Raw genomic sequence first — 13,108 nt, forward strand, 5'->3', positions numbered from 1 at the left:
ATGTCACAAAGGAGAAAAGCCAGTGTCTGCTAACAGAAGGGAGGGGGGAGAGGAGAGGAGAAGAGAGAGAGAAGATGGGAGGAGAGGAAAGAAAAGAAGAGATGCGGAGAAGAGAAGAGAAGAGAAGAGAAGAGAAGAGAAGAGAAGAGAAGAGAAGAGAAGAGAAGAGAAGAGAAGAGAGAAGACAGGAGAGGAGAGGAGAGGAGAAGAGAGGAGAAAAGATGGGAATAGAGGAGAGAAAAGAAGAGATCAGGAGAGATGAAGAGGAGAGAGGAGAGGAGGGGAGAAATGATGGGAGGAGAGGAGGGATAAGAAGAGGAGAAGGAGAAGAGAAGAGGAGGAAAGAGACAGGGCTCCATGTTTCCCCTCAAAAGGCTTCCACTTTGGTTCTTCCTCTTACTCCCACCTTCCCCATTGGTATATTGGATATCTCCATGTGGTTGTATAAGCAGCAAAACATCCCCTCCTGCAGTAACCTTCACAATTAGGCTCCAGCCCACCTTTCTAGCCTTATTACACAACACTCCTTTCACACACTCCACCATCCAGCCACACCAGCATTCTTGCTGTTCCTGGTCCACAATAGCCCATCTCCTACCTCCATGCCTTTGCACAAGCTGTTCTGCACAACTGGAATACCCTTAAATCCCACTTCTGCCACTTACTATCCATGTGATCTTGGAAAAGTCATTTAAACCTTTCTGGGCCTTAATTTCTTCATCTGCAAAATGAGGGGGTTGGGCTAGATGACCTCTAAGATCTCTTCTAGCTACAAATCTATGGTCCTGTTGAAGTACTGACTCACTCCGGAACCCAAGACAGTATGGGTAGTTCAAGCCTGTATCCTCTGCCTGAAAGTGTCCCCAGGCTGACAGTAGGCAGACCTAGGTTCACATCTTGGCTATCCTAGTGATTCACTGTTAATCCAACAGTTAACCTATAGCCATTGGGTTAATCACAAAACCTGCCTAGGCCTCCACTTCCTCATTTATTAAATAGGGAGAATAATGCCTGTCTCCTCTCCCTCTTCTTTCCTCTTCCCCTTGGGTGATTAGAAAGATAAAATGGAAAATTCCATGACCAAGTGAAAGATACCACCAAAAGGCAATGTGCTGATGATCTTCATTCCCAAGAGAGGCAGGTGGCAGGTCTCTCCCCACCCTTGCTACGGAGCCAATTTTCAGATGCTAATTACAGAAGTCAGAGCAGAATTTGAAGGTGTTGGGTCCAGGGCATTGGCATGGGTCTAAAAAAAAAAAGTTGCTGTGTATTACTAGAGTCAGAAGAGAGGTAAAAGGAAATAGGGATCTCACCAGAAGGCTCTCCCACTTCCTTCACAGAAAGCCTCTGGGCTATAATGCCTAGCAGTTCACTGGGCAAATGACTACCATGGCAGCTGGATCTTCCTTCCCTTTTAACTTCTATTTCATTGTGTCTGGCAGTTATGAACTCTTATTCTCATTTTTCCTAAGGCAACAGACAATGATGCAGGCAGCTACGGAGATGTCTACTACTTTCTCAGCGATGACTCTGACAGGTGAGATTCGTCAGATGCAGTAGCATCCCAGAGATCTTTCAGAAGCCTTTCAATGTCCGGGGTTGGGGTAGTGGTTTCCTAGAGATTAAAGTAATGGGCTGCCTGAAAGCTTCTGCTTCCCCTTCTCTACCCCATCCCACTCTGTTAAAGAAATAACCTTGGTCAAATCACTTAAACTCTCCAGGCTTGTTATCCACAAGAAGGCAGGACTCAAAATCCCTACACCCTGAGGGAGCTTAGAGGATAAATACCATTACATCTTAAGAATGCCTTGAATCTGTCCAAAGAAAGGTGCTTTAGAAATCACCTCTCAGTTATACACACTTGGCTTATTCACTTAGGATTACCTATAGGAGAGGTTCAATCCCCGGCTAGATTCTCTCAGGTACCAGCAAAATCAACAGCATTGGGACAGGAGGACTACACAACAGTTCACATGTAAAGGGCCCAGGGGGCTCAGTGGAATGCAAACTCATTCTGAGTCAACAGAATGGTGAGACAGCCCGAGCAGCTAATGTGATCTTATGCTGCATTAAGAGGAGTGTGGTTTCCAGAATGAAGGGCCCATCCTGCTCTCCTTGGCTACTGGTCAGACTACATCTGGAGGGTTGGAGGCAACACATAGTAGGAAGCTTTTCAGGATGTGTCTAGTATATGTTCAAAGGATGTAGACTAGGGTGGTGAGTTGACTTGAAACTATACCATATGAAGGACTAAAAGAAGACATGTTATTTCTTCAAGTGTTTGAAGGACTCACATCTTAAAAAAAATAGTTTTTTTTTCCTGCTTGCTCCATAAGGCAAGGTGGGAATTTTAAAGAGATTTTGGCTCTATATAAAAAAATCCCTAATTCCAAATGTCCAAATCCCAAATTCCCCAATGTCCAAAGTGGAATATGGATAATTTGGAGACTCTTTGCCACTTTATAATATCTGTCCTAAGCCAGTATACTCTTCCTTTGTTGGGTATTATTGAGAGCAGACTATATGATTCTTATATATATTGGACTTTTTGCTTTATAACGAAAAAGAAAGTTGATTGTTTGATCGAATGGTTGGTTGATTGAGTGTTGTGATAAGGGATCTCTTGAAATTGAGTTTATGCAAGAGGCACAGAATAGATTTTGAAAATTTTCTTTTCCATGCTACTCAACCATGCCAGAACCCATGTACCCTGCAGGTAGACCCATGCTTATCTTAGGTTTTCCTACTCTTGCCTTGATTGTCTTGACTGAAAGCTATCATCATTTCCAACTTGAGACCTGCCTGCTAGACCCCAGATATCAGCACAAATGTCAATTGACAATTCACTGAAGGTTCCCACTCCCAAAGGAGAAAACTCAGAAGAAAAGGATGGAAGCTCTGTTTCACTTTCATGCCTATTTCAATAGCAAGGGCTATTGGCCAAGAGATTCCAGCTTCTCACACACCTTGCCCTAGGTGAAGGTGATCATATTTCCTAGTTCATTGCCCTATCTACCATCTCCCAAATGGGAATGCTGAGATTCAGAAAGGGTAAGGACCCTCCCCACAAAAACCAAGGTAATAAACAAGAATCCAGGAGTCCTGGGATAGATACCCTCTTCACCAGATAGTATTACCTCTCCTGCTATAGACAAGATCCAGGAATTTGTTCTGTTGTTGACTGATTGATGATTAAAGCAGGCTGAACACAGTCTTGTAAATAAACTCCTATCTGTTTGCCTTACAAGTAGAAAAAGAATGATGACTTCAAATTTCATTCACTTTTCTTTAAATGCAAAACTGCCTTGGTGGAAGACGGGGGTGGGGTTGACTGCTTACCTTGTGTCCTTATTTTCATGACTTCTCTAACTCTGGGATTTTTCCCATTTCCCTATTGGGGACAGGTTCTCTCTGGACAAGGACACAGGCCTCATCACACTGATAGCCAAACTGGACTATGAGCTGATCCAGCGCTTTACACTGACCGTAATTGCCCGAGATGGGGGTGGTGAAGAGACAACGGGGAGGGTCCGAGTTAACGTGCTGGATGTCAATGACAATGTCCCCACCTTCCAGAAGGATGCCTATGTGGGGGCTTTAAGAGAGAATGAGCCTTCAGTGACCCAGCTGGTTCGGCTCCGGGTAAGGAGGCAGGCATCCCCCATCCTTGTGGGCAAGATTAGGAGTGGCCTCCCTCCCAAAATTGCATGGAAAAGCACATCTACCCCAGAGGGTCATGTGCTTATGGTCTGAGGCTGTGTTTTTTCCTGCTCTATACCTTCTTCCTCGTTTTCCCCTCCAACACCCTCTAAAAGTAAAGGAGACAATAGATTCTCCCTCTAAGGCTCTTAACCTTCTGAGGGTCACAGATCTCTCTGGCAGTCCAGCAAAGCCCAAGAATCATGTTTTTAAAAGCAAAAAATAAAATACATAGGATGATGAAAGAAATTAATTAAATTGAAATACAGTGTCAAAACTTTTTTGAAGTTCAGACTCCTGGTTAAGAACCCCTGGTCTGGGATCAGACAGACCTCAAGCCCCCCTTTCAGCAAGGGGAGAATCATAGCTCTCAAGCTAAAAAAGACATCAGAGGCCATCTGATCCAACTTCCTCTTTTTATTCATCAGGAAACTGAGGCTTGTAGAGAGAGATGAAAGGAGTTATCCAAGGTCACACCAGGATAGAATTCAGAGAACCCTAAGATCATCGCTCTTGAGCTAGAAGGGACATTGGAGGTTATATAATGCAACTCCTGCTTTGTACTGATAGGGAAACTGAGGTCAAGAGAAGTGACAAAGGCAAGTTTGAATCCTGGGTCCTCAGATCCGCTGCTCTCCACCCCACCATGCTGCTTCATGGAGTGGGAGCCAGCTGCGATGGAGCTGTGCAATTTCTCTTGGTCAGGTCAGACAGCAAGTGACTACCATGCCATACAGAAAGAGTAGTGGGAGAAAGTAGGAACCTCCATCTACATTCTAGAACTTGTAGGGAGCCCCCTTTTCCCACATAAGAGCAGCCGTCCTCGGGGCCTCCTCCCACTCCCTTCAGAGACTGTTTAGCGTCAGAGTCTCTCAGACCTGCCTTAGGCACCTGTCAGAGCATCTGGCCAGGGGTTCTTACCTTGAGGTCAATGAACTTGTTTTCAGAATACTTTGATAACTGTACTTTGGTTTAACTGGTTTTCTTTAGAATCCTACGTATCTCATTTTATGCATTTAAAAACATTATTCTGAGAAGAGGCCCATCACTGGCTGGCAAAGGGGCCATGCCACAGAAAAGATGAAGAATCCCTGGCCTGGTCATAAGATCACCGACTTCCAGCCAAAAGAAACCATCTAGTCCAGTCACTTCATTTTACAGAAGAGAAAATCAAGATCGATAGAAGTTAAGTGACTTGTCCAAGATCATGCAAGCAGCAAGAATCAGAAACAGAATTTGAACTCAGGTTCTCTGGCTTCCAAGTGTTCCTTTTACCATATCATGCTGCCTCCAACCTTATTAGACACTTACTAGCTGCGTGACCTTGGACAAGTCACTGAGCCCTGGTTGTCTCAGTTTCCTCATCCATAAAATGAGCTTGAGAAAGAAGTGGCAAACCATTCCAGTATCTTTGCCAAGAAAACCCCAAATGGTGTCATGAAGAGTCAAACACGACTAAAATTGGGAAGATTAGAATTCAGGACCTCTGATTTCTCAGCCAGAGGATGGTAGGTATACTGAGGTGACAGAGACTTATTCTCCCTCACATGCCTCTACAATGGGTTTCCTTCTTGGGGGCATATGATTCTGGTGTTTGACACCCAGGGGTCTTTAATAATTCCCTCAACCACCTAATAGGATATACCCCACCATGAGACAGGAGTCTTATAATGTTTATTTCTTCAGCTCTCATATCCATAGGAGTGGTTCTGGGGGAGAAACTTGGAGGGGGCAGTGGGGGGAAGGGAAGGACACGGAAGCCGCAGCCCATCTGTTCACCTAAATGCAACAATTACTCGTTAACGTGACTGCCTCATGGCAGCTGGTCTGGCACTTCTCTCCACACCCCTCCTCCTTTCCCCCCTCCCCTCTTTCCATCATTTGGAGAAATTCCGTGGGACTGATCAGGCCCAGTTATGTTCAGAGTGATGTGGGCTTCCCTGAAGGCTCTCTCTGCAGTCAGTGACAGGACTGGAAGGAGGCTAATGAATTCAACAATATCAGAAGACAGGCCGAATAGGGGAGGGAGAGGAAGTGAGCGGCACACAGTTCCATTCCATATGCCAGGGGCATCTCCACTCATAAACTTCCTCTGAGCTTGGATGGACATCCTGGAATGCAGTGTGCTCACTGAAGGAAAGGGGACTCCTGCCTGGGGGCAGAAGATCATGGACCATCAGGCTTGGCAGATAAAACAAGCGATGTACAATCTATATAAAACAATGCCTACCTTGAAGGGGATGAGCAAGAATAAGATATCGCTTTTGGGGATCCCCTCCTCTTCATACCTGAACAAATGTAAGCCTCTGCTAGTCCCAGAAGGGATGCCCTTGACTTTGTGCAGCTCTGGGGTCACACACTGTACTCTCCACCTCTCCACAGGCCACTGATGAAGACTCCTCCCCCAACAACCAGATCACCTATAGCATCGTGAATGCTTCTGCATTTGGTAGCTACTTCGATATCAGCGTCTATGAGGGTTATGCAGGTAAGTGTGGCCAAGAGCTTTGGGTCTTGCAGGGTGAAAGAAAGAAAGAGCTGGGATATATGGCTCCTCTATCCACAACCCAGAGTTTTGTTGCCCAGAGGAGGGAAAATGGTCTTAAGATACCACTTTGGCAGTTCTCTTCAAATCTCTTCAAATCAACAGTGGGTTTGGTAACTGGGTTAGGGTTGAGTGAGCTCTTCCTTGGGCATTGACTCCCCAGTGAGTCAGGATATTTTATCTCCCTCTTATATCATCTCAGTATATTTCTGTTGGTTCCCTTTTGTCAGAACTGATGATGACTCTTGAGTACATTCAGGGTAGGTCTGGATTCCTTAGGGAGCCCCTAGGCAGAGTTGAGAAGGAAGAGAAGTTTGTTCTCAGTCCACCACCCCTTCCACTCAGACAACCAAAGCCCTCAAGATGCTCCCCTGGAGACCCCTAGTTAGCCCTGGAAGAGCTCTATGACCCAGATCTTTCCTTAGTTGAAACATTCCCCCCACACACACACACACACAAAATTACCCACCATGTTTATCTGAGGGCTATGATAAATAAATACTAATATCATAGAAGAAAGAAAAGAAAGAAGGTTGCATGGGGGAAAGGGGTAGAAAGAGGATCACCTTTACCTTGCCTGTCTCTCCTCATCATGGGATCCTAGGATTTAGAGTTCAAAGGAACCTTTGCACCCATCCTCATCTTCAACAAGCTTTTTTAATTAATTTAAGTACTGGAGATGTAAGGAGCTATTGAAAGCTACCACTGATTCCATTTAGAGAAAACTTGGGGTTTATAAAAAATATAATAATAAAATGCTTCCCTCACAGCAACTCTGTAAGATAGATGATGCCAGAATTATTATTCCCATATTACAGATCAAAAAACCAGGAACACAGAGAAGGAAATCAGTTTACCCATAGTCATTTAGCTAGTGAGAATCAGGGCCAGAATTTGAACCCAGCTCCCTTATTTCCTAATCCATTGCTTTGTCTACTATACAACACTACCTCTCACAATTTATAAATAGAGGGTGATTTCTGGTTTATCAAGAACTCCACATTCATTTTCTAATTGGCCCATCACAAAAAAAAAAATGTGTGAGATGGGAAAGGCAAGTTGAGTTACCTCATTTTCAAAGATGAAGATGAATTTCCTAACACAGCTATGCCAAAGCAGTGGCCTGCCTCAGGAACTAATAGGTTTCTCTGCATGTGAGATCTTTAAGGGAAGACTGGATGACCACTTGTTGGAGGCACATTATAGAGAGGATTTGGGGGTTGGAGAAGATGGCCCCAACTCTGAGATTCTGACATGATCCTAGAGTCTCTGCCTCCCCTTCCTCCTCCTCCTACCATGTTTCCTGTCATTTCAGTGATCAGTGTCAACCGTCCCCTGGATTATGAACAGATCCCCAATGGAATGATTTACCTGACCATCATGGCTAAGGATGCTGGCAGCCCACCTCTCAACAGCACTGTCCCTGTCACCATTGAGGTGTTTGTAAGTACTCAGAAATATCTATTCTCTCAGTCACCCAGTCAACAGGTTTATATTCATTAACTTGACACCTACACAGCCCTAAGTCCACCCCCGGGTACCCTCACTTTCTCCCACTCTTTCCCACCCTATTCCTTGTCTTAGCCATTTCAGTCAGCAAGCACACCAACCCCAAACTGACATCTCCCCTGGTGTGGAGGGCACTGCCTAAATCTATAGCATGAAATGAGATTTCTTTCAACCTTTCTCTCTCTCTCTCTCTCTCTCTCTCTCTCTCTCTCTCTCTCTCTCTCTCTCTCTCTCTCTCTCTCTCTCTCCCCCATCTCTGGCTCTCTCTTCCCTCCCTCCTCCCCTTTCTCCTCTTCTATCCCCCCTTTCCCCCATTTTCTTCCTTTTCCCTTCTCTAAAGATCTAAAGGTGCCTGAAACCAAACTGCAAAGAGGCTGACATGAATATCAAGCATGTATTAGCACTCCCCGTGTCTGAAATTATCAGTCACTGAATCAATCTCTGTGCCTTGTTTATTTGCCTGTCATCCCAGTTGATTCAGGGTTGTGTTGCCTCAAATTGTTGTACTGGAGGCCATCCTTTGCCTCTTCCCTCCTGAGACCCCTGGTCTGATCAAAGCTGGTGTCCATGGGAGAGGGTGTGTATATGTGTGTTGATGGAACAGTTAGTGCATTAATGAGACTCCAGCAGGATTAGATAAGATTGTCAGATTTGCAGATGCATTTTGATTTGATGAAAGCAGTGGAAAATCTCAGACCCTGGAGCACGTTTGCTGGATAACCACCCAAGCTTTCTAAGACCCGTGTTAGTATGGCATGCTGACCTAGGACCTAAGTTTACCCAGGGCACAAGGGCAAATGCCAGATGGGGTCTCTCATTAGCTCTATTCCTCCTTTTAATTTGGTTTGGTGCTGACAGTAGGACAGAGGTGGGGGGAGCAGTTAGCAGATTGGGAAGGCTGGACAGAGTCAGAATCAGATGGAGAGAGGGAGCAGGCAACCTCTGGACTTTGACCTTGTTCATACATGAGATTACCTGGATAGCAGAAGGAAGGAGGGGGAGAAGTGAAGTCTAAAAACTTTGGTTTTTAACCTCATATAAGTTGAACTACTATTTGCTAAGATGCATAAATTGGAAGAAGTAGTCAGATCAGTCAGGGAACATCTTTAAGAAGTATTTGAAAATGTGCATCTTTTTTTTTTGATCAAGAAATCGTCATCTTGAACATTGCCATTACTAATGAAACAAATTGTTTTCTTTGTCCAGTGGTTTGTTCACGCAAGTGCACACGTGCACACATATGTGCATGCGCACACACATCCTTTTTGGACAGTCAAAGAGTTGAAAGCAGGAGAAAAGCAGAAGAATTTTGAAGGATCACCTTGCTCTGATCACCTTGACCTGCTTCCCTAACCCTGACCACATCCCATTCCTGAACATTACCCCTAGACCTGACCATGCTTCCACAACTTGCCCACAGCCCTAAATCCAACCATTACCTCAACCCCGTACTAACCACAATTCAATTTAGTTCTACAAATGTATTCATTAAGTGCCTAATTATTTACGTGTAAGGCTAATTTATGATGGGGACTGAGGATTGAATGACAGGAGTGAAATATGTAACCTTGAGAAGCTTACCAGGAGATGCACCATGTATACAGATAAACAAATACAAAGTGACCAGAGGAGGAAGACTGGGAGGGTCAGGGAAGACTTCCCAGAGGTGAAGTAAGCACCTGAAGTAAACCTTGAAGGAAGAAGAGAAGGATTTAGTGACAAAGGGAAGGAATGTATTGCGTAGGTGAAAGTCACTTTTACTCAGGCAATAAATCCCCTATTTCCTGAGCCCCTTCTAATATACAAGGCAAGGTGCCTTGAGCACATGGGGTAGTACTAGGGGGTGAGGGAGGGGGGTGTTAGTGCTGAGATGAGCAGGACAAGTCTGTCCTGGAGGAAGTTGTAGTCTAGTTTGGGAGGGAAAACTAACTCACATGAAAAGATAATTCAAAACCCCAGGCAGTGTTCGGTAAGTGGCACTTAAGTAGATTGTAAATACTTTGGTCCACAGAGGAGGGAGAAATTCCTCTTAGAATGATCAGAGTAGACTTCCCAGAAGGCCTTGAAGAATAGTGGAGAGATTATGGGTAGGAGATTTGGAGAGGATGGTGTTAGAAGGGCATGTGCTTAGCAATGGAGGAAGAGAATCAACCTGGTGAAAGAATAACCCAAGCTCTTGTTCCTTAAGAGAGATGACCGTAGATGCGCTTCCCCCAGGGAAGCCAGAGAAAATCCGGAATTGTACACAAACCTCAAGTTAGGCATACGAACATCTCAGCAGTGACTAGCATTGTCTCCTCCTCCATGCTGGGCTTTTGGAATAGGCTCATCACTTGTGTCCCAAGATCACACTTGAAAAGGTCATTTGCCTTCTGGGTGATTCCACACGTGGGTGATTTTTAAGTAGCCCTCCCTTTCCTGGCTCTCTCCACTGAAGGGATTTTCTCTCAACTGAAAATAAAATCAGCTGATGATACAGCAAGTCATGGCATCACTTAAAGGAAGAAGAAGAGAGGGGCGAAAGGGGAGAAGAGAGCAACAAGGAACAAAGACAGAGCAGGGGAAGGCAGGAGGGGAAGAGAGGGGCAAGGTGGTTTCTTTTTTCATCTACTGCTTGTTGGTTTTTAATAAAGAAGTCAAACTTGCTTTTGTAGATTTCCCATTAGGGGACAATAAGCTTTTGTAGCGGGAGCTGCTGATTTAGAACTAATAGCAAGCTCAGCGCCAGGATCCGGGGAAATATCACCATTAATAAGTTTCCGCCTCATGCTCCGTCACTGACATTCTGGACACCGTTTTGTGCAGTGAAGCAGAAGGTTTGCATATATATGTATAGGTATGATACACGCATCTAAATACACGTATATGGGGTCAGGAGTGTGGTACTGGGGCTTTGGTTAGGTTTTTGGGCGAGTGGGTTTCCCTCTTCCCCATTTGCCCCCATCCCCCAGCCCTAATAAAAAGCACTGTTAGCTTGAATAGGACCTCTTGGTCCTCTGAGATTAGGAATCAGATGTGAGCAAAGGACAGAGTACTCTCTGAAGGCAAGGGGCAGGTCTGAGAAGCCAGCCATTCTTTGTGCCTGCCAGTTACAGCCAGTAACCAGGACAGTGTGAATGGGGCACCAGCACCAGGGTGCTGAATTTAGAAGGTCCTGACAGCACTCATCTTCAACAGTATAGAAGCATCAAGAGCTTAGTGTCCATCTAGTTTTTAAAAATTAGTTAAAATGAGGATTCATTTGTTGCCAGGCAAGGGGGGATCTTCCCCCTCACCCTGCCTGACTCCCACCCTAACTTTCTTCAACTGAGAATACTATTCTTAACTCTTGTCCTAGACCCGGTTTATGATACTTGCCCCCAAATCTGGAAACCTGAGAATCCAACTCAGCCTCAAATAGCCTGCCCTCCTTTATAGTGTCCATCCATGGGCTAGGTGCTAAAACGGTGGGCTGAGGAATTATAAACTCTGCTAAGATCAGGCTCTTTCCTCCAGGAGATGACAACCTAATAAAGGAGGCAAGATGGATGCACGTGAAATATGAAATGATGGTATAGAAGTTAAGTAGAAGTAAAGACAAGAATAGAAGAAATGTTCTTAAGACAGGCAATTAATAGCCAAATGAGTGAGTGTTAAGGTATTAAGTGTTGTGCATTCAGAGGAAGGCCAGGTCACTATAAGCCAACGTGGGTCTGGAAAAGCTTCAGGGAAGAAAGGACTCTGTGTTCAACTGGGAAGAAATAAGCTTGTTAACATTAGAAAGGTCAAGGATGCCTGCTCTGTGCCCATCCTTATGGTCCCACCTGGCTTTCTTTTCTTGTATTTGTATCACAAGAGCTTGGGACAGTGCCTGACACCTAATAAGGGCTTATGTTTGTCACCTTGCCTTGACTACTTTGAAGAGGTGACTTTCTCTGAAGGTGGTCCTCCTGTTAGCTGAAAAATGGAAGCCGTTCCAGCTCCAAGAGTCTGAGAAATGGGTCCCCTTTTTACTTATAGGTTTCTGAGAAATGGGCTCCCTTCTAGCTCCAGGAGTCTGGGAAATGGGCCCATTTTCCCCCACCAGTCATCCTCCTCTTCCTGTTTCCTGCTAGCTTTGCTCCTTATATAACATTACTTAATGGATTTCAATTGTTCTTCCCCTATGTCTAGATGCACTCTCTTCTTACCTCTACCTCTTGGAATCCTTAGAATTCTTGGAACACTTGGTCCTCCCCCTCTCTTCACAATTGTTACTACCCTCTCTCTCTAGAAATTACTTTGTATTCTTCGTATATACTATCTTAAATTATTTATTTACATGGTGTGTGAATTCCCTCCTTTACCAGCCCCACCAATAGAATGTAAGCTCCTTGAGGGCAGGGGCTGGTTTTTCCTTTGTATTGGCTGACCCTAACAGAGCGCCTGGCACATAGTAATCAGTTAAGAAGTATTTGTTGAATCAAATAAAGGGAGACAGCCTGTGCTACTCTTGTCCTGTTGCATGATATCAGCTGCACTTAGAGGCCAAGGCCACCCTAACCCAGAGGTCTTATCCTGGTGTGCAACTGAATCCTGAGCTGCTTTGCTGATTGTTCTCACCCTGTCATCTTCTCTTCAGGATGAGAATGACAACCCCCCAACCTTCAGCAAGCCCTCCTACTCTGTCACTGTCGTGGAGAACATCATGGCAGGTATGGGAACCCCAGGCCTCCTGACTAGATGGCTGACCCATTTCCTGTTCTTTTGGGGGAATTATTGGTCAATTAACAGCTAGCCAATCCATCAATAATGCAATTATTTGGGTATCTACTATGGGCCAAACACAATTCTGGGCACTGGGGGCATATGTAGATAAGCATAAGACATGGTCCCTACCCTCAATCATCTTATAGGTCTTGCTAAGGAGATAAATATGAAGCAATTTCAAGGATGAACTATGTGATACTAACTATAAATACAGTAGAATTTTAGAATTGTAGGTGTGTATAGGCTAGAAATAATCAGGGAATGGATTCATAGAAGAAGCAGGAATTCAGCTGACCCCTAAAGGATGAATACAATTTAGATAGAGGGGTAAGGAGGAACGTATTCCAGGCCAGAGGAATTGCATGAGTAAGGGTGAGTGAGCATGGGAGACTGAGGGAGGTGAGAATGAGTAATTACAAACCTTAGGATCACCTACCATTGCTCTGTGGGTAAAAGTGGGTCCTATTTGCCATCTAGGCAAGTTCAGTGATAATTAGGTCTGGGGATCGGGGTGAAGTAGGGATGAGGAGGAGACAAGGTACCTCAGATAGACCCTATCTGCTTTGGGCATTATTCAGAACTAGTTTTTAGATGGGTTTCTCACATTCCTTCAAAAATGATTACAAA

At 44.7% G+C, this 13,108-nt stretch overlaps 1 protein-coding gene across 5 annotated transcripts in view; it reads left to right on the forward strand.

The window, feature by feature from the left end:
- CDH23 (cadherin related 23) overlaps positions 1-13,108 on the forward strand; it is a 600,475-nt gene that overhangs the window by 401,132 nt on the left and 186,235 nt on the right. For all 5 annotated transcript variants that reach the window (XM_027858426.1, XM_027858400.1, XM_027858408.1 and 2 more), the window contains exons 14-18: positions 1,473-1,537; positions 3,405-3,642; positions 6,082-6,187; positions 7,560-7,687; positions 12,354-12,426. In XM_027858426.1, coding sequence (XP_027714227.1) covers positions 1,473-1,537; positions 3,405-3,642; positions 6,082-6,187; positions 7,560-7,687; positions 12,354-12,426 — 610 coding nt within the window. The remainder of the gene's footprint in view (positions 1-1,472; positions 1,538-3,404; positions 3,643-6,081; positions 6,188-7,559; positions 7,688-12,353; positions 12,427-13,108) is intronic.

This window comes from Vombatus ursinus, unplaced genomic scaffold, assembly GCF_900497805.2.
Source record: "Vombatus ursinus unplaced genomic scaffold, bare-nosed wombat genome assembly UNPS02000749.1, whole genome shotgun sequence".
NCBI classification, from domain to species: Eukaryota; Metazoa; Chordata; class Mammalia; order Diprotodontia; family Vombatidae; genus Vombatus; species Vombatus ursinus.